General features: G+C 58.0%; 1 protein-coding gene and 1 long non-coding RNA gene across 5 annotated transcripts in view; one reads left to right on the top strand and one right to left on the bottom strand.

The window, feature by feature from the left end:
- NKAIN1 (sodium/potassium transporting ATPase interacting 1) overlaps positions 1-21,149 on the bottom strand; it is a 29,174-nt gene extending 8,025 nt beyond the window's left edge. The window contains exons 1-4 of one of the 4 annotated variants that reach the window (XM_068657593.1): positions 21,023-21,149; positions 20,635-20,883; positions 427-564; positions 240-320 (exon numbers count right to left, since the gene is read on the bottom strand). In XM_068657593.1, the coding sequence (XP_068513694.1) occupies positions 240-320; positions 427-564; positions 20,635-20,688 (273 nt within the window). In that variant the 5' untranslated portion in view covers positions 20,689-20,883; positions 21,023-21,149. Of the gene's footprint in view, positions 1-239; positions 321-426; positions 565-1,491; positions 3,012-6,506; positions 6,532-20,634; positions 20,884-21,022 lie in introns of those variants that run through there. The other 3 variants (XM_068657596.1, XM_068657597.1, XM_068657594.1) reach the window with 3 other exon arrangements.
- A 61-nt stretch (positions 21,150-21,210) lies between these two features.
- LOC137842921 (uncharacterized) lies at positions 21,211-22,166 on the top strand. Its single transcript, XR_011089274.1, has 2 exons — positions 21,211-21,850; positions 21,927-22,166. It is a non-coding gene; the product is annotated as an uncharacterized lncRNA (long non-coding RNA).
- The last annotated feature ends 3,119 nt before the right edge of the window (positions 22,167-25,285 follow it).

Raw genomic sequence — 25,285 nt, 5'->3', positions numbered from 1 at the left:
AGGGATGGGATGGGATGGGATGGGATGGGAAAATTGGGACAGAAGGGATGGGAAGGGAAGATTGGGATGGAAAGGATGGGACAGAAGGGATGGGATGGGAATGTAAGAGAAGGAACGGGATGGAAGGGATGGGAAGATTGGGACGGAAGGGATGGATTGGGACAGAGGGGAGGAGGAAGGTGAGAAGAGGAAGGCCGGGAGGCAGCAGCACCCGATACCACAGACGCCTTGGGGCTTACCTGCGACAAGTGCCCGACCTCCAGGTAGAAGCAGATGATGAAGGCGTTCCAGCCGACCCACAGCACCAGCCACACCGCGTACTGCCGGCACAGAGCGGGGCGGTCAGGGCACGGTGCTGCATGGCACCGCGAGCACCCCCCGCGCCCTCCCGCTGCCCGGCTCCCCCCCCCGTTGAACGGCACCCACCAGGATGAGGTATTTGGATCTGTACTGGATGGTCCCGAAGATGCCCAGGATGACAGCCATGATGTGTAAGAAATTGGCCAGGATGGGCGCCCACTGGTAGCCCAGGAAATCAAAGATCTGCCGCTCCAGCGCCGCTATCTGGGGAAGAACAAAGGAGGGGGCAGCGCGGGGAATCAGTCACCGGCGGCAGCTCCGCGGACATTAAAGGCAAAGAGCATCGTGTAATTAATGAGAAATCCCATGGACAATTAGTTACAATAGACTGAAACGTCTGCATGATTCATTGGCCGGCGGCAGGCAAATACATCACGGCGGGCGAGGAGTTATTGGGAACGTTCCCCTGCGGGTGCTGGGGAAGGGGCAGGGGGGAGCCGTGAGCCTTCCCCCCTCCCCCCCCATAACACGCTGCGTGCCTCAGTTTCCCCACTGCTCAGCCTGTGCAGGGAGTAATTCCCATCCCATTTAGGGCACGGCCTCCCCTGATGTTTTACAGGACATTTTTCTCCCCGTCCTCACCGCGTGCCTGCCCCACGTGCGCCGCCCTCCCCGCCCAACGCCGCTCCGTTTTTATCCCCGTTATCTTCTGTAAGCCACAAACACGGAGCCAGAGCAGCTGTAAATACCACGCGGCTGGCAAAATTAAGGACAGGCACTGCTGGACCCGCCTGTGAGCCCCTTGTTTATTTATGGCTGCGTTTGCCACCAGCTCGGGGTCTGTTACTCCTAATTACAGAATTAGCTTCTGGAGAGGTGGTCACAGAGGTGTGCTGGGAGCCCTGGGGCGTTTGCTGACTGTTTTAAGTTAAAAAGCAGAAATCTTAGGGGTGTGTTGTAGTGGGTTTTTAGGGGGCTTTGGGGTGCACGCATCAGACACCCCCATCCTCCAGGAGACAGGGCCACAGCAACACATCTGCGGCAAGATGCATCTCCAGCAGCATTGCCAAAAAAAAAAAAAAAAACAACAAACAAACACAAAACCTCTTTACATTTATCTTTCTGACAGCCTGGCCCCGGTTCTCTCAGAGATGCCCCAGATTTACCCAGCAAAGCCAGCGAGCTGCAGACCTGAGTCCTCCCTGCAGCAGCCGCTCCGTGCCTCAGTTTCTCCACCATGAACCTGATGGGTGTGGGGGGAAGACCCCACGGAGGAAGATTATTGCTAAAAAGGAGCAATTTGGACAAAAATCAACACAGAGCTGCGGCTGGCTTTGCTTGCAGCAGGGCTCTGGATGTTTGCTGGAGGCACTGGGCTTTCCTGAAGCACCCCCAGGGGATTTACAGCTGGGGCTGCCCCAGGGCCACAGCACCCGCACCCCAAGAGACCCTGCCAGACCCTTCAGCCCCACTTAATAAGTCCTAATTACAGGAGAGATAGATGAGGTGGTGAAAATCCTTCCCGAAGTGCTTTGCCTGCATGAACCGCAGCAAACGCATCTCGTCCTGCCTGGCCACCAAGGTGCCCTCAGCTGTGCCTCAGTTTCCCATCCATGAAGCATCCCTTGTGTCAGTGCTCATTGAGCTGGGTTAGTGAGAGCTCTAATTAAGGGACATCTCAGCCAGCAGAGGAAACCCATCCCGGCTCTGTCACACCCAACACAAAGCTACCACGGAGCCCCCACAGCCCCTGGGGCCGGGCTGTTTGCATTGAGGCTTAATTCACTCCCGCGCTATTTAAACTCTCCGAGGAAACAGCCTTTGGAAATACTCACAACTGGGCTGTAAATCTTTTAAATCGAGGGATGTAAATAATAAATGATACAAGGAGCGTGGTGCTCGGTTTTATAGCCGTCCATCGATCTGGTGGCTGGTGATGGAGCTGCTTAGCGGGAGTGAGACCCAAAGCTGCAAGGTTTTGGGTACCAACAAGCCCCTGACCCAAGGGATGGGGCTGGGAAGAGCCCCCAGGAGCATCCTATGGAGCCAGGGGATGTCCCTGGAGCCACGCAGCTCCCTAATCCCAGCCCATCAAGCTGGAACAGGCTGGAGGAGCGAGGATGAGCTGAGAAGAGCCTGATTGAGCCGCCCAGCCCAATCCTTCTTCATTACACGGAGAGGCAAAATTAGCAGCAGACACCGTGGTCTCCCCGCGGCTGAGCGAGGGCTGCTAATTGCACTGACAAACGATGTCAGAGCTGCCCCGGCAGGTAAACGCTGCTCTGTGTGCACCCTTGTTTGAGCTTATTCCCTCAGCACTAAGAGCAAATCCTGCGTCTTTCAGCCCTGGTGAGTCCTGCTCAAAGCAGAATAAAAGAAGGAGACAAAGAGGAAACGTGGAGACGTTGCAGTGAGCACTCCAGGGCTGCTCCAGCACCCAGAGCATCCTCTCCCCATCCTTCAGGAGCAAACTCCAAGACACCCAGTGCCACATCTCCAGGCAAAGAGGAAGAAGTGGTTTCACAATTTTGGACAATAATTCAAGAAAGGTGGCCCCAGGCAAGGCGAGGGCAATCAGGAAGCCCTGCAGGGCTCTGCATTGCCTTAAAGGCAGGGAGCAGCCCTGCCAGCCCTTGGTGTGCCCTGCGAGAAGCCTCTAAGGAACCTGAGCAGCCTCCAACCCCCAAAACTCACCACAGCTTCCCCATACTGTCCTCCTTGGGTCCCAGGTACCCATTTCCATGCTAATAACACCCCATTAACCACCCACCCTCGTTAGCACCCTGCTCCCCCCCTTATTGCTGCTCCCACATTGCAGGTGATGCTCTTGGGGGTGTGGGGCTGGGCAGCCCTACGCTGGCCCACTGCTAATTAAGATAATCCTGCAGCTGATCAATGCAACGAGTTTTAGGGCTCCCTCTTAATTAAACACTCTCTAGTTCATCGATCGGCCCAAAAGTTCCCTTTGCAGCAAATCATACCAATTAGCTGGGCACAGGCGCACGCCAGAGTCCTGCTAATTGAAACGTGGTCCCCACAAAGATTTAATTGTAATCAAGGAGCCAAAGTGGCTGGGCTCTGTTAGAGCTTGGGGAGGTGCCCTGGGGACATTAGGGACAAGGCTTGGCCAGACACAGAGCCCAAGGAGCCAGAGCTGGAGCAAAATGTGATTTTTTAGTGGGCTGACACCAAATTCAAGAGGGAAGGAGCTTCCCATTGCTGCCCTCCCCATATCACCCCTTGGCTGTGGCACCATCGCCCCGCGGTGCCCCGTGACGATACCTGGATGAGTTTTCCCAGCCCTTTGCTCGCAGCCTGCACTAAGTAAACCGTGAGGCAAGGGCGCAGGGATGAGCTTTGCCCTGGCAGCATGGGCAGGGCTGCACGGACCCAACTCCCCAAACAATTTGTGCGCACCCGCGCCAGATTTCACAGCCTGGAGGTTCCACAGCTGCAAATCCCCAAATCCCTCCTGCATCCAAGACCTCCCAAACCAGAAACCTTCCTGCCCTGCAGCTGCAATTTTTGTTCTCTTATTGCTTCCACCCCTGGGGGTTCAGGATAAAATAATAACGGCCCTGGTGACAGTGGCCGGGGGGCTGCAGGACTTTGGTGGCTTTTGCAGGGCTGTGGCAGGAGACGTGGGGCTCTTTTCTGCCTGGTGGCACAAGGACCAGGGGCAAATGGGGAAGAGCATCGCCCACACGTGGTCCTCTTTGAAACACCATGTCTACAGAGCTGGGGGCCACCCCTTGTCCTGGTGTCACCAGGAGCCACCACGGCCCCAACCCCCCTGCGCAGACCCTGCCTGTCACAGCTAATGGCTCTCAGAGCCCTGTCCAAAACCACTTAATTATTAGAGAGGTGGTGGCCAGAGGACGTGGCCGTGGGTGGGCACAACGACCCCGGGACCCGCGTGTTGCGAGGACCCCGCAGTGCCTGCGTTATTTCCCCTCGTCCTCCCCTGGGGACGCTGCGTGGCTGCAGCCCCCCCCCCGCGCTCCATCCTCTCGCCTCAGCTGCGATGGGGCTGACACGTTTGCTGACACAGATGCATAAATATATTATCGCAGCCCCCAAAGCCTCAATAATTAACCAGTGGAGAGAGATGGGAGCAAGCTCCCGTGATGGAAAAAAAAACACGCTGAGGCTGGGGGAGGCTCCCCTCCACCTCCCCATAGCCACAGGGGAGCTGGGGGGGGGGGGGAACAATCCCTCCAGTCCCTCCCCCCTGCTTGCTCCTGAGCATCCCCATGGGTCAGTGATAAGGATGAGGCCAGACACCCCAAAAATCACCGCAGTCGCTGCGTCTCCCTTGTCCCCACCCCACAAAGCTGCGGAGCTGTGTGTGGATGCTGGGCACGCTGTGGGTGATGATTTCCCAGCCCCTTTTCCTGGGGTGGCTCCTCGGGGTCTGCACAGTGGGGACAGCCCCGACCAGGCTACCACGTCCTTCCCTGCCCTGGGCTCATCCTGCTCGCTCTTACATGGGCAGTTTTGCTGGGGAATAACCGTTTTAGATGTTTTTCATAAGCAGAATGCTTTCTTGGGGGGGAAACGTCACCTTCCTGAACGAAAACTCTTTGTGTCTTTTCTTGCCCCCCTCTGGGAAATATCAGGAGGAAAATGCTCCCTTCACCTGCCAGCATGGCTTTGTTGAAACCCTCTGAAGTGCGACGGGCAGGTTTCCTCCCGGCTCCAAATGTCAGCAGCAGAGCCCAGCAACTTCCCCAGGGAAGCAGCAGCAGGAAAATGGTGATTTTAGTGGTTGGGCAGGGGGAAATCCCCTTTTTTTCCCCCATTTTTCCCAGTCTCTACCTCCGGCTACCTGAATTCCACCCTGGCCCCTTGCAGCAGAGCTGCTTGGTGCTTCTGGAGGCTCAAAATCCCCAAATCTGGAGCAGGACAATGTACACTCCTGCACAGTGCTTGGAGTGGGAGCAACACCTCCCCTGCTCCCTGGTCCCCAAATGTCCCCTGCGCCTCGGTGTCCGCGGTTCCCTTGTTGTGCCACAAATCTCTCATCAAAAGCTGAGCAAGCAGCAGGGGGAAAAGCAGCTGAGAAAGGCACCCAGCATGGTCCTTCAGTGTGGGACAGGACGAGCTGCTGTGGCCTCTGCCTTCAGCCACCTGCTTTTGGGCTGAGCACAGACTGGGAAGCAGCTGGACATCCCAGTATGGCATCCCAGTATGGCACCCAGTACAGCATCCTGGTATGGCATCCCAGTACAGCATCCTACTATGGAACCCATTACAGCATCCCAGTTCAGCATCCCAGTATGGCATCCTGTGCCAGCCAGGCACAGTGGGAGACTGGGGAGGGACATCCTGCTGCTGGCACTTGTCCCCTACAGCACGGCAGCAGTGTCACCAGCCAGGTGATGGGGGCTCCAGCCCCGGTCCTGGGACCACCGAGGGATGCTGAGCCCCTCCCAGGTGCTGGGCTCTGTGAACTGGTGTTGGACCCCTGGGGACAGCCCATGGGGACCCTCCAAGGAGGGCTCAGGTCTGGGTGCTGCCCACATCCCAGCTCACCATCCCCAGGGGTCCTGGAAACCCACACAGCCCAGAGCCCATGGGAAGAGATAGGGCAGAGGATGAAACCCCAAACACGAGATGCTGCAGGGGGGATTTTTAACCCCAACTCAGCACCAAGGACCAACGATCCCAACACGATTCTTGGCAAGGTGACAACGTGCAGCTCAGCTGCTGGGGGCTGCAGCGAGGCCAGGGCAGGCAGGGGAGCAAGATGCGGCCCCCGGGCCTCCTGCCGTGCTCAGCGGCACCGAGCTCGATGTCAGCAGCAGCATCTGGGCGCCGGGGCACAAATCCCTGCCCAAAGCCCCGCGCACAATGCGGCGAGCTTAAATCCACCCGGCCCGTCCCTGCGGCGTGGCAGGAGCCGAGCGCGGATTCATTGCCCCCCGACGGGGCCATTATCCTTCAGCCGGGCTATTTCCTTCTGAACACCATATGCCGGGGGCTCACCAGGGATTTACTTTCATTTAGCTGCATTTGAATAGATTTTTTTCCATCGCAGATTCCCTTCTGCCGCGGCCAAAGATGCTGCGAGCGCAGCTCCCTGCTGAGCCCGCGCCGGCCGCGGCTGCTCGCTGCCAGAAATGCCCCGTTTCTGGGAGGTTTTGCAAGAAATCCTGGGGCCCGGTGGGGACCCCTTTGGTCAGAGATGCGGGGCAGGATCCGACCTGGCAGTGGGGTGTCCTGCAGGAAGGGAGATTTGCTGGAGCCCCCGGGAAGGTGGTGGCACCGGGTGTCCCCAGGCGGGTGCTGAGCGGTGCTGGGGTGCCCGGGGTGCGTGGGACCGACCCACGGATGGAGCCGGGGCCGGATCCTGCCCAGCACCCTGCGCTGGGCACCCCCAGCACCGCACCCACCCCCAGGAGCCGCACATCTCCACTTAGGGAAATTGGCTGCGATTTAAATTAATGGCAAGCGAGCGAATTGACTATTAACGAGGTGCAAATACCGCTGCGAACCCAGGGACTTCATTTAATGACTTGGAAACAAGTTCTTGACCTACTTCCAACTTGCAAAATCCTTCGTGAAATCGCAGGCGGCGGCGCAGATGAAAATAAATTAAAGGAGCCGGCGCCGGGCCCCCACGCAGCGGGCGGCAATGGGCTGCCCCCAGGGCCGAGCTGCAGCCCCACCGCATCACGGGCACAAAGTGGGCACAAAGGGGGTGAAAAAGATACAAATCGGGTCTTTTGGTGGTGGTTGTGCAGCGAGGTTGAAGAGAGTGGGGTTGTTTTTTTTTATTATTATTTTCCAGGCTCTGCAGGTGTTGTTACCCCAGCAAAGCCCCTGCTGGGACCTCTCTGCCCCCAAATCCCAGCACTGCCGGATTCGCATCCCCGATCAATGGGATGCGATAGTGGGGGGACACGCAGAGCTTTGGGGTCCCCCCCCCCCGGGGCTCCCCATCACCTGCCGAGCCCCGGGCGGCCCTGGCTGTCTCTTGCCATTTTTTCCTCCCCGTTTTTTATTTAATTTTTCCGTCAGCCGCATCTGGCCGCGTTGCCATGGGAACGCAGCAGCAGCCCCGGCTGTCTAGACGCCGCGCCCCAGGAGCCCGGCACTTGGGCAGGATGCGACCCCGGCACCCATGGGTGCCCCCACCGCAAGCATCAGCCCCGTCCCAGGGCACCCCCCGGCCCCCCCCCGGGGCCTTCCCAAATCTGTCCCCAGCTCTAGCAGCCCGGGGGATGCAGCCTGGTGGCAGCTGGTGGTGCCAGCCCACGGGTGTCCCCCCAAAGTAGTCCAAAAGTCACCAAGTGCTGCACAAGGCAGCTTACAGCCAGCACCCTCCCATTTTTGGGGTTTGGCTCCAGTTTAGGGAAAGGAAACTGAGGCAGAGCATGGAGATGCCTGACGGGGGGACGAGCATCTCAAGCAGCTCACACCAGGGTCCCCAAATCCCCACCCGGGCTGTGACACCACAGGCAATGGGCTTGGTTCCTCGGGGTGAGCCAAGGTGGGACCCACGGGGCAGGAGACTCCCCCAAGTCCCCAGACCTCCGAGACAGCAGCACCCCAACAGCCCTGTGCGCCCCCAGACCCACCAGGCTCCCGGTGCCTCCACGCTCAGCGTGCGTCACCCCGCGTCCCCGCAGCGGTCCCTGCCGTCACCCTGCCCTGCGCAGCAAGGAGCCCCAGGAGCTCCAGCAAGGGACAAGCCGGCTGAGCATCCTCTCTGCAACCCAAAAGCAGGGTGGTGGGGTCCCATCGTGTACCAGGGCTCTTCCCAAGCAGCCCCATCCCACCCACGAGGAGCTGTTTGAGCTCTTCTGGAAACCTCCGCGCATCCGATGGTGGCAGCCAGCTCATACGGAGGCTCAGAGCACATTCAAATACTACTTACACTGCGCACAGGCTGGAGATACAATATTGCATCTATTATTTTTACTGTTATATAAATGCTGAAGCGGAGCGATAAGGCTGAGATGAGACTTTTTTTTTTTTTTTTACTGCCACTGACAGAAAGACAAGGAAGTCGAAGTGATTCATTCCCACACTTCCCCACCAGAAGTTGCCTCCCAGCCGACACCCTCCTGCAGACAGGCTCCATCTGACAAAGCATTTCATGAGCTGCTTTAATTGTCCCCACAAATGGCCTCAGAATGGCCCCCAGGGTCCCTCCACTGAGGACGACAGGAGGGGTGGCCCCATGCCTTGGGTCCTAGGGAGGGATGGGCACAGGGGACGGAGCAGGGACACGGGCAATGGGCCACACCTGCCCTGGAGCTGCTGCTGTGCCTCAGTTTACCCACCTGGGAAATGGGTGAAGTCCTGCTCTGCTCAGCATCATGTCCAGAAGCATTTGCAGAGGGTGGCTGGGCTTTGCCAAGGAGCACAGTGGCAAATGACATTGCCACCATCTCCTTGGGGCAGGATGGATGTCCCCACGTCCCCATGCCCTGGCCATGCCACTTTGCTCCAGTTGCTGTCCCTTTCTTGAGCCATGGCAATTGAAGAGCTCCTTTCGTTAACACCCAGCTGATGGGAACAGCGAGCAGTTTGGTGACGGAGCCTTTGGTGGAGCTGAGCAGCCAGGGCCACCAGCACTGCCAGGAGGGGCTGGTTCCTCTCACCCTCACTGCCAGGCTAATGGGGAAACCGAGGCACAGGATGGCAGATGATCAGAAGCCCAAACCCTGGAGAAAGGCAGACACCAGGCTGAGAGCAGCTCCTGGCTGCAAACCCACGGAAGCACCGGTGGGGACGACTGGGTGGCCTGGGAAGGGACTTGGGCTGAACATTTCTGAATTACTACTTGTAGCCTAAGTTAGACCAAGAGGAGAAATCAAGGGAAGAGAAGACCTGGGCAATGTCCATGGCCATCCATCCCATCCCATCCAATACTGTCTCATCTATGTATCCATCCCATCTCATCCCATCTCACAGCAAACAACTCCCCAGCCCCAGTCCAACACAGTTCCCCAGTCCCCAGCTCAGCCTTGGAGGTACCCACAGCTCCCCCAGCCCTGTAGAAGCCCCCAGGGAGATGCCCCCAGGGAGATGTCCCCACGTCGCTGTCCCCGCCAGCAGGACACGTGAAGGTGACACCAGACCAAGGCACCGGCACCCAGCTGAGGGCGGCTGCTGGGCCAGGGCACGGAAACGTTGGCAAACGCCTTCCTGCAAATGCCAGCTCCAAACAAACACGCTTTCAGACAAATAAAACTGTGATTAATCAAGCACCTCAATTAGACACAATGAGCCACGGCTGATGATTAAGCCGAAGACTCACAGCAGAAAGCACATTAGCAGCACGGACACTTGGAGGCTGAGAATTAATTAAAACGTAGCAACACCCCCTAAAAAAAAAAAACCCTAGTAAATGGGGGAGTGCGTGGAGGAGGGGGCTTTCCCTGCGGGTCTGGGGATGCCGAGTGGAGCCGTGTCCCTGTCCCAGCCCAGCTCCTCCGTGTCCCCAGCGGTGACACCGGGGACGTGGGCACCTCCGCCAGAGCACGGCTGTCCCAGGGCAGCCCGAGGGATGTGTCCTGCACCTGAAGGGCACGGGGGAGCCTGGCAGATTGTTTGCAGAAGCTCACTGCTAAATTATATTACAGAATATAGAAAGTTGTGTTCTTGCATTAATGCAATATAGGGGACACCCACGAGGAGGTGACAGCGAGGTGGCTCTGGCCAGAGGTGCTGGTGGCCTCGGGGAGCTCCTGCAGCTTAAATCTGGGGGATGCATGGGGACAGCAAGTGAGGTGGGAAGATAGGAGAGATGCAGGGAACCCAAATCCCTAAATATCAAATTCTGGGGTGAGACCAACCTCCAAAAACTTGCAACCCCCCCGCTCCTGCCCTGGCTGGGACAGGAGGGCTCAGGGTGACGCAGCTCGAGAGCCAAGCCCGGGGCGAGGGCGAGATTTGCTGCTGGCTCCTGGCTCCCAATAAAAGGCACCGTTTGGACAAGGATTAAGCCGCAGGCAATTTCGATGCTAATTCTTCTGGTTAAGTTCTTTAGTCCAACATCTGCAAGAAGCAAGAGGTAATTTCCCCCGGATCTCGAACAGCGACTCAAAGACGCTGCTAATATAATCTGATAGAGGGGAGAGGGGCGAAAAGAGAAAGGGAAAAAAAATCCAATTTACTGACTTATTTAGTGACACCTTTCGTAATCAATTCTCCCAGGAAAGAAATACTGATTAAAGCCAACCGTATTGCTATGGAAACCGGCAGTCCCTCCTCCCACGACCTGCAGGCTGCAAAGAAAATCGGGCGAGGAATCTGCCTGGTAACAACCGCGCTAATGAAGCGGGGAGCAAAAATAATCCCCCGGAGCATCGCCGCCGCCAAAGGAGCAGCCGGAGGCGGCCGCTGGGGAGGCGAAGCCGCGCGTGGCTCCCAAATATTGGTTTTAATGGCAGGGCAGAGCCGCCTGCCGGGGGGGATGCTCCCGGAGCCCTTTCCCACATCGGGGATGAGGGGCTGGAGGGGTGCGCGGGGGTGGCACCCATGGGTGCGCTGGGTGGAGGGCCCACCCTGACCTAGAAACACTCCCCAAAACCCCATCCATCCTCACTGTCCCATCACGGACGGCACACAGGTGTTCCCCCAGCCCCTCCATCCACCAGCCCCATCCTTAACACCCACCCCAGCACCTTCAGGAGCTGCCCTCCCTCTCCTCCCACCTGCTGGGTGCCCAGCCACCGCCTCGGCCGCTTGCCCTCGTTTTTCAAGCCTCTAATTCGAGCCACTTAGGACGGGGAGTGACAGCGGTTACGGGTTTCATATGCACATATTAAAGGCGAGTTATTGTCAGCCGGGGAGACGGATGGGCCCGGCAGGGAGACGCGGCGCTGGTGGCTCCATAAATCTTCCCAGGGGTGGAATGAGAAAGCAGCACGCGGTGGGAAGTGGCTGCGGACACGGCAGCACGAGGACCAGAGCCAGAGCTCGGCTCCCGGGGGCTCCCCCGAGCAGCCACAAGGCTCTTTTGGGGTGCTTTAAGGAGCAACGGGCTGTGCAGGACATCATTAGCACTGCCGTTACTATTTAGGAATTTAATAGCAATCCCATTTATTGAAAACCCAACAGCCCAAAACCCATCTTCCCGCGCCGGCAGGAATATCAGTGCTGGAGAGGCACAAAAGCTGGAAACAAATGGGCACGCATGTATGGATGTGCAGCCCTAATAGAACTGAAGCCCTTCATATTTCCAACAATTGCTGCACGTTAGCAAAATAACAATTGCCGTTAAGCATGCTGCCACCTTTCCCATTCATCACGGCGAGGATTTAATAAGGCGCCTTAGCAGAGCGCGCCGTGACCACCAGCACATTATTAAACTCAGCGATTAGCAGCTGCAGTGGATGGGAGCTCATTAGAGACTTCTTAAACATCCATAAAAATTGCTTTTATTAATCGGTTATTCCTCTTTTCATGCCCACCGCATTAGGCTGGCACCGAGGTGCTGTGAGCGTTGGGGCTGAAAGGCTCCAACCCACCCTGAGCACCCCAAATCCTACAGCAGGACCTCAGCCACCCGTGTCCGATGGGGATATGGGGCTGTCCTCCACGCCAGGCTGAGTGCCACTTCGAGAAGCCATAGGGATGGCTTTTTTTTTTCTCCAAAAAAGGAGTTTCTTCCCCCCGAAGCCACCTGGGATGGATTTGCCAGCTGGGACATGCGTGCTGCCCCAACTTCTGCACCCAAAGCGTGCCTCTGCCCTAAGCCATCGCCCTTTTGGTGCTTCCCCATGAGGATTTCCACGCACAATTTCAGGGGAAAACCCATCAGCACAGCACAGATGGCCTGACAACAAGACTGGGGTCCCCACAGATGGGAAACGGGGCTGTCCCCGCTCAGCACCCAGCAGCACCCAGCTCCACCTCTTACTCCTTGGGGTCCCCAGCCCCATTAACGACAGCGCTAATTGCAGGGAGGATGCGGCCCATGGATAATTCATGGCGGGGAGGGGATGCGGGTGATGCCCATCGTTAGGGCTTGCTTTGCTTTGTCTGGCGAGTGCCGCCTCCCCAGGGTGCCCCAAGCTCGCTGCCTCTGCGCAGCCTTTTGTTCGGGTGCTCGAATTAAAAATAATTGGGGCCGGGAGCCAGCCAGGGCGGGTGCAAGAGAGCCGACGGCCCTAGGGATGACGATGAGGGGACAAGGAGGGGATGGGGACGCGCCCCCCCAGGGCTGGAGGGGACCTCACCAGTGGTGAGCTTCAGGGGAAAAAAAAGGAAAAAAAAAAAAAAAGAAAAAAAAAGCCTTTAATAATCAATTGGTATTTATTGAGCGGGCCGTAACAATAACAGCCTCCTGCTGCCAAATTAAATCCGTGTTTGGAGTCACCGAGTCAGGGACGTGCTGCGAATTCCCAGGCGGGTAAAAAGCCCCGGAGCTGATCCCAAACCAACCCCGCTGCTCCCAGGGTGCCCTCGGTCCCCGCCCTGGTGTGGGGGCTCGGTGCCATCCCCATCCCTGCAGCTGCCCTGGGGATGTGCCCCCCGCAGCACTCCCACTGCCCCCCGCTGCTCTGGGGGGGGAAATTGAGCCAGAAATTGCAAAAATGGGTCAGGATGGACAAAAATGGGCTGGTATGGATAAAAATGGGCCAGGATGGACAAAAATGGGATGGGAGGGACGGCATCACTGGGGGGTGCTGGGGGGTTGGTAACTGCCCAGCAAGGGGCTGGGTGCGGTGGTTTTGGGGGGACAGGAGGGGACAGGAGCAGAGGGGGGTATGGAGGCACAGATTGGATGCTGGTGAGCCCCCTTGGGCTGTGGGGAAGGGGCTGGGGCCAGGTTTTGGGCCTAAATGGGGAGAAAGGGAAGAAGGAAAAAGAAAAGGGAAAAAAAAAGGAAAAGGGAAGGACCTTGGTGTCCCCGCGGGACCACAGGAACGTGCCCAGGGGATGAGGTACCAGGCAGTGCCCCAGCCCCAGGGTGACATGTCCACAGCTCCCTGCAGCCCCCAGCCACAAAAGGGGACGGGGACCATGCCCCAGCCCCATCACTTCCCAAATCCCTTCCCCCAAAGCTTTTTGTGTTTCCTTCCCCAGCAGGAGACCAAAGCACAGCACTGGCTCCTTTCGGTGTCCCCAGGCTGTGCTCCTGGCTCTGCCCTGCCCACGTGCAGCAGGGAAGGGATGCGCTATTGATTGAAGAGACCAGACTGGCCCAGAGCACTAATTAGCCCTAATCAAGGCAATTAGCCTGAGAGCCAAACAGGAGGTCAGCACTCCGCCCTTGGTCCTTGCCCTGCCTCGGGTTGTGTCCCTTGTGCATGACAGTGACCCGGGCCAGGCACAGCGGCTTTGTGCCCTGCTCGGATGAGACACGGGGTGGGCAGTGAGGATGAGGAGGGTGCTGGGACACAGCCCAGTGACAGGAGAAATGGTGACAGAAACTGCCCGGAGCATCTCTGCACAGGGATCACCTTGTGTGGGGTCTCAGCCTGACACCCCTAAAATACCGCTCTGGTTCCTCGGGGTATCAGAGCACCTCTGGCACTCACTCCTCAAAATCCACCCTCCTTCAGCCCTCTCCTGAAGCTCCTGTTTGCTAAACCCCCCCCCAGCACCACCGGGATGTGCTGCCCCTGTGCTGGGCACCCCGACACAGCCCCGCATCCCTTGGGGCTCCCAGCATTGGGTCCCTGGTGGAGCACAGGGAAATCTCACCCCAGCAAGATTTACTGTGCCCGCGGCACCATGCGCCCGCTGGGAAAATATAATAATCCTGAATAATAAGGCAAAACGTGCGGTGTGGGATCCCAAGGGCACCCACAATCCCCCAAAGCTGGGGGGCTTTGGGTATCTCCGCAGGGAGTGCTGCGTCCTGCACCGCAGCCTCTGCCCAGGTACAGGCTGATGGGCAATTGGCCTTTTCTCCCCCAAATCTCCTTCTGCCACAGAGTGAAAAGCGAAAAATGTGTGAAATTTCCCAGCCAACCACATCCAAGTGGTTATTAATCTTATTAATAAAACACTTGGGGTTTAATGTCCTGTTTAAATATGATCGGGCTGCTCTGTGCCAACTTTTCCTTTCCATTTTTTCCAGGCTGTTACATACATATTTTGGAAATTGAAATGAATGGTCACCGGCAGGACAGGGAGAGACGATGCCAGCGGTCCCATCCCGCACCGTCCTACCTCCAAGCATCCTGCCGGGTTGGGAGGTTTTGTCCCCACACAACTCAGCCTCTTCCCAGGAGACGCTAAACCCCCGACACATCCCCTCCAGCCAAAACCCACCCCCAGCTCCGTGCTGTGATGGGGACAAGGACGTCCCCGGCCACCCCAGGGGACAGGGGATGGGGATGCCCCCCATGTCACCAGGATGAGGCCGTCCCCGGTGCCTGCAGCGCTGCCTGGCCGGGCGCCGCAGCGATCAATACGCAATAACCTGCATCTGCCGGCCGGCGCTGGAGGAGCTATCAGACGTGCGGCCGGCACTGATGGGAACGTCACGCTTTTGTGCCTCTTTCCTCTCTGCTGCCTGTTCCTGGTGTTTTTCTCCCCTTTCCATAAAGATGTACCCGGCGACGGCTGCAGCACCCACGTGTGCCCAGCCCCGCTCGCTGGAGTGAGGTGATGCTGGTAGGATCCTGCTCCCAGGGGTGGCACGCGGTGCCTGTGGGGTCACAGAGCCCTTTTCCGGCCCTATTTCCCACCACGGACCATTGGCACAAGGCTGGGAGGGTGCTGGGTGCTGCTGCCCAAGCCCAGCATCCTCCCAGTGACCACAGCCCGCAGCTCGCTGCTGTGTCAGCACTTGGTGAGGCGGGAGGGCAGTGCCATGGGCTCAGCGCTGGCTCTGGGTCCTAAATAGGGACCTGAGCCATGGAATGGCCCATGGATAGGATGTGGGTTCACTGGTGGCCGTCCCCTAGTTTCCCACTAAGACCCCACAGGCTGTTTTTTACCAGCAGCTTTCCCATCCCATGGTTATGGAGTGCTGGAATTTCATGGCAATGAGTTTTGAAGCATCTGGTCCCCAAATCCTTCTCAATTATTGAGCCCCCCCGGTTCCTCCTGTGCAGCAATCCTCTGCTTGTCCGAGAAACCCACGCAGAGGAGCCCCTGCCTCCCTCCCAAGGGAAAACATTGGGGTGCAGCACTGTCAGAGGGGCACAGGCTGGGGGAGGGAGTCCCCCCCTTCCCCATGGGGACATCGTCCCCCCTGTCCCCTCACCACCCCTACCCCAGCCCACCCCACCACCAGGAAGCTTCACTCTCCTGAAACATCTCACCTGGGCAGGGCGAGGCCCCTCTCTGGCACACCGGTGTCTGCTGGAAAATAGGATTTCTAGCCCAAATTACACCAAGTAGACCCGGACTGAGGTGTTACTTCCCCACACGGTGATTATCTCCCGGCCCGGAGCTCAGCCAGAGGCAGAGTTCAGAGCTTGCAAATAAACAAAGCAGCCAGGAGCCCGGCCAAGATGTTTATTGATCCGGGAGCCTCGGGCTCCCGCTTCGCTCCGTAGCCAGCGAAAGCCCCGGGCATGTGTCACCGCTTCCGCTCGTCACCGCGGGGACGTCCCGGCCAAAGCCACCAGGATGGGTGCACGGGGCCAAGTCCAGAGCAGCCCAACGGAGAGGGGCAGAGCCGCTGCCTCCTCCAGCAGTGTTTTTATGCCTTCTGCCACGGCACCAAAACGGGAGCTGAAGGGTCCCCAGCTCAGCACGCAGCCCCTCCAAGTCAAGCCCCAGCGCACGCTGACGCTTCCCCAGCTTCCATCCCCTGATCCCAGCCGCATTGATTTTTTATAGCGCTAATTTTTTTCTAAGGGAAAGCCACGCGGGGCTAAATCAAATCGCTTATCGGCATCTAAGTACTATTATGTCAACGCCGTTACTTTTATCAGCCAAACTCATGAGCTCATTGAGAAACAAGAGCAAGTTTTGTTGGACAAGGCTCATTTTCCGAGACATCAATTACGCCACCGTCTTTTCGGCTTTGCTGATCACATCATGCATCAGCCTCTCCTTCCTGTGCTTTCGCAGGTCTTCACGTCAAGCCAGGCTGCCCACGGCTTTCTGGCTCACCCCAGTCATTTTTTCTCCACCCCAGCTCTCCAAGACATTTTTTTCCAGCCCTCTGAACAGTTCCCATTGCTCCCAGCTTTGTTGCGGATCAGCATTAATGATTTAGAGAGATCTTCCAGCGGTCCCTTTAATACTCTTGGGTGCACATTAGCTAGCCCTGCAAATTTAGACATACTGCGCTTTAATAGCGGTTTTAATTGAGAGCTGTAACACCATTCCTTCCCAAACGCACGCCAATAAACCTTTATAGCAGACTGTCAAGCACAGCTCTTTGTATGAATAATGCAGGCACACGTGTGCACAACAGAGGATGCTCATGCACGCGGACGTCTCGCCATGCTGGGAAGCTTCTCCGTGGCCACCCGCACCCATGCTCCCTACCTCGGCTCCCGGGGTGGCCGCACAGGTTGGTGACAAGTTGGGTTGGGGTTTCTGCACCTGCCCGGACACACACGGACCTCTGACACACGCACATGTCATCGCCGGATCCCCTCGGTGCTGCCCACCCTGGAACATCCCCATCCCTCCCCTTCAGGTCCCGCCGCCCTGCAGCAGCCCCGGCCCTCGCAGCATCCCCTGGGTACGCACCCACCATGCCCGGCCCGTGGCGAAGGGGCGCGGGGAGCCGTGGGGTCCTCCATCCGTGATGCCTCTGTCAGCCCCGAACCCAATTTCCATGGCAACCATGCAAATGTGAAAGCTTTCCATAATCATTAGGGAGCAGAGCTGAGCAGTATAAACAGTGACTGCAGTAGATTACATGCCTATTATGAACAGTCGCGGCTTCTGAGCACTGGTAATTATACCTAATTGTGCATTTAATTGTGTAATTGAAAACCCACATCCAGAGTTCAGCCCGGGCTCCGTTCCCCCCATCCCTGGTGGTGGGGGCAGCTCCGGTCCCGCCGCTCTCGCGCTGGCCCCAAGCACGGGCTCGGGCACGACGGCAACCACGCAAGGACAAAAGATGCCCGTGGCCATCGGAGGCTCTCAGCGGCGATGGAGCTGGTGCCAGCAGTGGGTGTGTGCCTGTGGGGTGCGCGGTGCAGTGGGGACAAGTGGGGACGACCCCACTGAGGGTTGGCTGCGGTGTCCCAAAGGGATGGCACAAGGCAGAGCAGGGGACTGCAGCGGATGGGACCATGAGCTGCCCTCACCCATCCTTCGTTAGGCCGACGCCCTGGGGTCACTCGTTAGCTTCTCTCCCAGCTCCTCGTGCAGGCTCGGTTACCGTGGGTCGCATCCTGGAGGCTCGCACGTAGGAAAACCCCTCGGTGGGATGGGACAGGTGGGATGGGACAGACACATCCCTGCTCTGCCTGCACCTCTGGCCCCAGGAGGCTGCAGGAGGAAGGAGGCCAGTGCTGGCATGGCACAGCACGGCACAGCACTGCATGGCACGGCACAGTATGGCACGGCATGGCACACCATGGCACGGCGCGGCACCGTCTGGGCAAGCTCCGGCAGGCTCAGCCCGGCGGGAGGCATCAACCCAGCTTTGCTTTCCCAGCCAATTAAAGGAAAAGGAGAGGAACAAAGAAGAGAACAAAACACTTTGGAGCGATGCTGAGGGGTGGTGGGAGTGGGGCGAACAACGAGGCGTCCCCCTGCCTCCGCACCCCGCACCCAAGCAGCCCCGGGAGCAGGGTGACACAGCGGGGCTGCCACCTCCAGCCGCCACCGTTAGGCTTCAGAATGAACCAGAGCAGCTCACAGCTCCCATGTGCTGGCGGAGGCGAAGGGCACGGCAGGTTTGTTTTTCATCTGGCCAGCTCAGCAGCTTTTCTGCTCGCATAAAGAAAACATAAATTCCCCCGACAACATCGGGCGGCCCAGGGAGCGGCTGGTTTCAGCAGCAGCCGAACCCCCAGCCCCCAGCCCAGCAGAGCCCCTTCTGCGTGGCGAGCCGACCTGATGCTAGCAGCATTAAGTGGCCTCTTGTTCCTGGATAGTTGGCGTAAAAAGAGAGTTTTGATTTCATTTCATCTCATAATCATAAATATCTCCAGCCAGCCCCTCTTGAGGCTGAGTCGTTGCGTGTCTGGTAAATGACTCACTGGTTTCTTAGCCTTTTCCTTGGAAAATCGCGAATAGAGGCAAACTATGGCTGGCATTTCTTCTCTCCCAGGAGTGGAAACACCCGGCACTTGCAGCCCTGGCTCACCGCGTGCTTCGAGGCGGTGGTGAAGGAGCGTTTGTGATATCTGGGTGATCACAGGGGCTGGGATGCACTGCCTGGGGTGCCGCAGCTCATGGCCACGAGGCTGGGCAGAAGTTTGCGGGCAGCAAACCAGTCCTGGCCTGGTTCGGGTGCCACCACACCGGGCAGCCTGCCCGGAGGAGCATCCTCTGCCATGCACGGCCTCCAGGCTCCTCTCCTCCCCAGGAGACCAGGACTTGTGCCACCGCTGCAAGCCCCAACCCCACATAAACGTGGCCCCACCTTGCTGCCACCCCTCAGCACTGGGTGCTCGGGGGCCCAGCAGGGCTCAAGCTGCTGCCTTCTGGTAGCCCAGAGCCAGCGACGAGGCTGGCTGGGTGCTGTGGTGGCCACCACCACCTCGGGGAGCTCCAGCTGGAGCACGCATGTGGTCCTCAGCCTGCCCAGAGCCCCGAGCAGCAGCACGCATCCTGCACTGGTGCTGGGATGAGGCAGGGTGGCCTGGTCCCACAGCAGGATGGCATTTCTGCCCAGGCTCCCTCCTGGAGAGCATTGTGCAACCTGGGAGAGTTGGGAGAACCCAGGGGTGGAAGGGCCACCAAAAAGAGACGATTTTGGAGCCTGTCCTAGCCGCAGCAGCACTAGGACACACAGGGCCAGGATGGGGTGGAAAGCCCAGCCCCAGGCTGCATCACAAAGTTTCCCCGGTTGCGTGCGGGAGCTGCTCTCCCAGCCTAGGAGCTCGCACTGATTTGTTTCATTTCCGAAAATAAACGCATCAAAATCTCCTCTCTTTACAGAGCTGGAGTATTTCCCTGCAGAATAAATGCCAACAAGACTCTTGTTGAGTTGAGCAGCGAAGGAAAAAGTGACCGAAAGCCAGGAAACTCTCGCACACAAGGAAACACCCATCATTTTTATCCTGAATAAGCGGGAACAGAAGCGAGGCGCAAAGCAAGACTTCACCGACCAAACCGCAGGGAAGTTTCAGGGCACGGAAGGCGATTCCTGCAGCATGATGCTCCGCTCCCCCAGCACTAATTTGCTTTGAAGCATCCCTTAGCCCCAGGAAAAGCCGCTCCCCACCTTTTGCAAGGTCAGAACAACTCCACGGCCATGGCCTTCTGAAAGATAAAAAATGAATGGGAGCGACGCTGGGAAGAAACTGCCTGTCAGCAGGATGCCACCATCATCTCCAAAGCTCTCCGCAAGAGCAGACACCGAGCCCGTTTCCATCACACACATCACCGCCTCTACCCACAGCGCCCCGCCGCCTGGTCACCCCCCAGTCCATGGGGACATCGCGGGCTGGCCAGGCAATGTTTCAGCAATTCCCTCGCTGTTTCCCTTGCAACGCTGAGCCCCCCAACAGTCGCTGAATGGTGACAATGTAATTCCACGGGTGCCACTTGAGTACCAGGTTCAACAAACCACCTGCCTGGAAAAGCGCCTGGATAATTAATTGCAACCTCCGTGGTTGCTGGTTTTATCAGAAACCCCCCGAACGCCCCACATGCTCCCTTCGGCTGGCCCTCTGTCACCAGCCTGATGAAGATGGATTCGCGGGCGGTGGAAAGCACGACACACAATTATTGCAAATATCCCCGATCCCATTCAAACGAACCCTGTCTGGCCTCTCTTCCCCCAACGTGCGAGTGTCCCCAGCCCGCGAGCAGACCGGTCCCACTCAAAAGCAGGAGTTTGCAAAGTGCCGGCTGTGGCTCCAAGTTTCACTATTGCCAAATCTCAAATCGCGCCCCAAGAACCATCCCTGGAGCTGCTGAGCACAGGATGGGAAGCCACCCGCAGCAGCTAACTCGGAGAGAAGAGATTGCAGCTGGAAACAAAGCTCACACCTGCTCAAGACACATCCCCAGGCACTGACAGCACTGGGAACTGTTTCAAATCCGTCTCCTCTTCTGCAACTCCAGCAAGCACTGGATTGAAGCAGGGGAGGAGGCTCACATTTCTTTTCTCTTTGCCTTTTTTTTTTTTTTTTTTGGGTCGCATTGAAGCATCCCCAAGCTGGTCCCACAGCAAGGTCACCGCCGAGACGGAGCGGGTAGCGGTGACAGCGAGCATTTCGCACAAAGCACACCCCGGCATGCTGATGAGCGCACGGCCCCTCGGCTTACCAGCTGCAGGCAGCAGAATCCAACCAGCGTACATCTCCCATTGCATCTCCCCATGGTTTCCCAGCCGGAGCCTCGGATTTCCCCCACCGTGGCTGCGCGTCGCCTTCCTCCAGCTTCTCACCAGCCTCCCCTTGGCCAGCAGAACCGCCACCCGGCGACCATCAGGGGGGCACCAGCAACATGTCCCGCTCTCCAGCCTCCGGCCAGCCCGGGCACTTTCCTCACAGCAGCCCTGCCGCCTCCCGCACCCTGCCAGGTTAGCACAGAGGCGGGCTGCGCTCAGCAAGGGGCATCGCCCCCCTTCCCCGCCTTCCTCCCCGGAGCCCCTCTCCCCGTTTCCCCGCTACAACCCCATCCCCCGGCGCAGGGGCCCGGGGGTCGCGCACACCTCTCCATCCATCCCCGGGGCGCGCAGTTTTTGCGCGGAGCCCGCCCGGCCCCTCTCTATTGTCTCTCCCGCACAGCCGCGCTCCGCGCCCCGGGGGCGGGCGGGGAGGAGGCGGCGGCGGCGGCGGGTGGGGTCGTGGAGGGGGATTGGGGGGGGGCTGGACGCGGCCACCGGGGCGAGGCCCCCCGCGCTCCCAGCGGGGCCCGGCGGGCGGCGCGGCCGGGCGGGGGGCGGTGCGGCCGGGCACGACGCCCCCGCAACGAGCCCTTCGCGGCTTCCGGGGGGCCGGGGGCGGTGGGAGCGGGGCCGCCTCCCCGCAGACCGGCGGCGGGCGCGGCTCCTGTTCGAGCCGGGCTGTCGGTAGCGGGCAGGAGTTTGGGGTTTTAATTGCGGGGTTTTGTTGGATTGGGTCCTCCGGGCGGAAGGTTGAGGTGGGGGGGCGGGGGGGTGGGGGGGGAGACCTGCAGGGTTAGATCCCGGTTTGGAAATGGAAAGGGATGGAGGATTGGGGATCCGCATCCCCCGGCTCTGCCTCAGCCTGTGTCCCTTGTGGTCTGCAGGTGGGTGGTGTCCGGACACAGGGCACAGGGACCCCACAGCCACCTCCTCTGGGGGCACGCTGGGGTGGCTGTGCCAGGGCAGCGCCTGGGCTTGCAGGGTTGCCAGATGGGAGCCCTGGGAGCAAAGCCCCCGTGAAACCCCCAGCAGAGCCCGGGTCACACATGGCTTCCCAGGGCTGGGAGCGACCTCTGCCTGGACAGACAGCAGCCATCTGGCTTTGTGCCTCTGCTCCCACGGGGCTCAAATCTGGAAGATTTGGGCAAGAAGGTGGGTGCGGGGAGAGCTGGCAGGGTACGGCCCCTAACAGCCATCCACCCTGCTTGTCTTTGTTCTTTCTCCACAGCACACCTTCTGGGGGAGCGGAGACTGCAAATCTGCCGAGAAAAAACTGGGATGGTGCTTTTCCAGCGTGTGAGAAACCTCCCCCAGACATGCCACCCAGCAGAAGGACTTAGGAACACTTCACTGCTTTTCAGTTCCATGCTTTTGTAAACCTCAGCCCCGATTTTTATAGCAAAGCATCTACTAAAGCAGCCCTGAGCACGCTTAGACACCAGAGCAGCTCTGTGCTGGGTCTGATGGGCCACAGCCTTGCAGGAGCATTTGTGTGTGTGTGTGTGTGTGTGTGTGTGTGTGGGTCTGGCCATGGTCTAACCCAACCCATCCAAAGTTTGGAAAGGCCCAGCCAGCCCACACATCCCCATGCACTGCTGCGCCCAGCCTGCTTCTACTCCTGGAGCTTTTTTTGTCATCCTCTGTGGTGTGAGTTTCTCTCTGTCCTGGTGCAGTGTGCTGGCACGTGCTTTCAGGAGCATTCCGGGAGGCTCGTTTGTGGCCAAAGGATGGGGTTTGTAGAAAACACTTGGCTTCTGTGAATGCAAAATACATGCTACAAAAATTCGGTGGGCTCACAAAGCAAAGCCCTTAAGCAGGGGGCCCAGGAGGGATGTCTGAAAGCAGGCTGAGCTGGTGGGTGTTTGAAACACAGGAACTGCTCCTGGATTTAAGCAAAGGAGGAACCTGGGCAGAGGGACCTGTTTCACCCTGTGGATCAAAAATGATGAGGCCCCAACCACCTTGTAGCATCTCGCTGGCAATTGCCAGTGCAGTGCGCTCAGCTCAGCCCTCCCCGTCACTGCGAGGGTGCGAAGGCTCAAGTAAATAAGAGAGAAAGGCAAAACGCACTGATGTAAAATAATGAAAGCGATAAAACCAACACAATGGTGCTGAGATCCTGCCTGGCTCTCGACCAGGTGGAGTTTTGCGAAGAATCAATTTTAGATTAAAAAGGTCAATATACCATGTCAAGCTGCTTCCCTAGAAGGCAAGCAGATAACTTAATTTGTGAGCGGGTGGGGAAGGGCTGAACATTTTGTCACTTGCTCTGCTCACAACCCGCCACCCTGCCTCTGGACCTGCAGCCCTTTGCTTCTTTTTTTTTTTTTTTTTCATGGAAAGAAAGAAAACAGATGACACGCAAATTATGGAGGAAATATTAGGAGGAAATTAAATCAGGGTCACATTATTCATTCATGGCGATGGGAGGAAGCTGTGAAGATAAGTGCTTTGATGTACACAAGACACATTGTTCGTGGAAAGCCATTCTTTTTCAATATCGCTGGCTTTTTCAAATGGAAATGCGGCACTCGGGAGACGACAGCCTGCGCTCAGCTGCCCGCTCATGAGGGGCGCAGCAGCCCCCCGCTAACGCAGCCCCGGCTCTGGGCTCTGGGCTCTGCTGCAGGGGGTGCCCGGCCAGACCTGCAGCGGCCGCTGGGTTTGCAGAAGGGCCTGGGAATGCATCCTTTGGGTTGCAAGGAGGGAATAAAGAGGTATTAGGAGGCTCTTGGGTAAACTTTGGCAGGACTGGGTGCTGGATTTGGGTTCCTGTTTACACCTGGAGGACACCGGGGTGCTTTAGCATCCCTCTGCCTGCTGGAGCCAGGCTTGCACTGATGCTGCCCGTGGCTCAGCCTGCAGCTCGTGCTGCTGCTTTTCTCCCTGCCCTTCTTGCCCTCAAAGCTGGCTGCGGGGGTCCCAGCCCCACGTGGGGGTGCAGCAGCCCCCAGCAGGGCTGGGGGCATGTCTGCGTGGAGCTCTACTCAGGGTAGGGCTCAGCTTCCCCGCTACCTTCTCATGCTGGGAGGTGGTGGCAATGCCAGAGCCACGTCCCAAACCTTGCTGCTCAAGGAGCCCGGGCACAGCACGGCCCCGTGGGAGTCACAGCCCTTTGGGATACCCAGTGCAGTGGTGGGGATCCAGCACAGGGGCTCCCTGCAGACCTCATGGGGTGCTCAGCTGCGGGATGCAATTGGGAACATGACTGAGAGGTGTGGAAATGGAAACCAGCAGCAGCAGCAGAACCACTCCCCCAGGTGCTGTTTGTCTTTCCTTTATATTCTCCATTTATTATACAACCCCAAACTGCCTAAAGGACAGCTTATAATGCCAGTGCAGGGACATGAGCAGCTCTGCGCTGCCAGCACAGTCATTTCGAGGGTGACCAGGACCCCAAGACACCCACAGGGTCGTTGTCTCCTTCGGTGCATCCCTGTTGCTGCAGAACCCAGCCTGGCCAAGTTCTCCCTCCCCAGGCTATGAGGAGCCAGGTGGGATGAAATCCCACATGAAATCTTCGCCGTCAACCAAAGTGGGATGTTTTCAGTAAAAACCACCTGTATCCTCCGCAGCCCTTCTGCTAGAGAGAGATATATCTGCGAGGGATCTAAGCAGAGCACACAGAAATGTTAGGCATTTAACTGGTATTTTTACTAAAAATTTTCTATTTTTAGTTCAAGAAAACCAACAGAGGACGTGTTGGTTTTCTTTCTCCCCAAAAAAATCTGGAACAGAGAGAAACCACAACACTGGCAGCTTTTGCTTTCCTATCCCAGCTGGGATGCCGGTGCTGCAGCCAGGGCTGCTCGGTGGCTGCAGGAAATGCTGCGGGGAGCCTCAGGACCAGGATTTGAGGCGATCATGTCCAGCACGAGAGTTGTTCAATATTTCCAAGCACAGCCAAAAAATAGCCCCTGGGAACAGAGGCAGCAGCACTCGCGGTCGAGCAGACCAGCAAATATTTGGGGGAAAAAAAGCATCAAATCCATGCCCAGGGCTTGGGATTGTCCCCAGGAGAGGGGCTGTGGCAGCCCCCAGGACCTGGCTGCTGAGCCAAAGGCGAGCGGTGCCCACGAGCATCTTGTAGCAACTTGGGCAGGAATTTACGGCGCCGAGCGGTCTCTGGGAACAAGCCGAAATGATCGTTTTGGCGTGTTTATTGGCAAACAAATCTTCCAAGAGGAGCCATCTATCTGGGTTACGGTGACGGGGAGAGGATATTTATTTCCATCCATTATGCAAATCAGCGCAGGGTGAGCACGTGCGAATCTCCCTGCCGCTGCTGTGCAGGCAGAGGTCGCACACAATTAAACAGGGTGGGTGATTGGGGCTCCCGCATGCACCCCCCTGCCTGGCTGCTCCCGGCAGAGCTGGGCTGCGGGTCGGGGTTGGAGCCAGCGTGGGCAGTGATGGAACACCCCAAAACCACAATCCTTTAACAGGGCTGTGTTTGCCCTTGCCACTTCGCTCAGGCTAAATCCCTCCCATGATCGGTGGGCAGCTCAAATTTGGTGGAGCAGCCATGATACATACACTCAAGGGCTGAAGGTCGCCTGGATCCATGCTAATGAGCCCCTAATTAAC

The sequence above is a fragment of the Anas acuta genome, chromosome 21, assembly GCF_963932015.1.
Source record: "Anas acuta chromosome 21, bAnaAcu1.1, whole genome shotgun sequence".
Classification (NCBI taxonomy): domain Eukaryota; kingdom Metazoa; phylum Chordata; class Aves; order Anseriformes; family Anatidae; genus Anas; species Anas acuta.
Note: the sequence above shows the minus strand (reverse complement) of the source record. Positions and strands in the feature narration are given on the sequence as shown.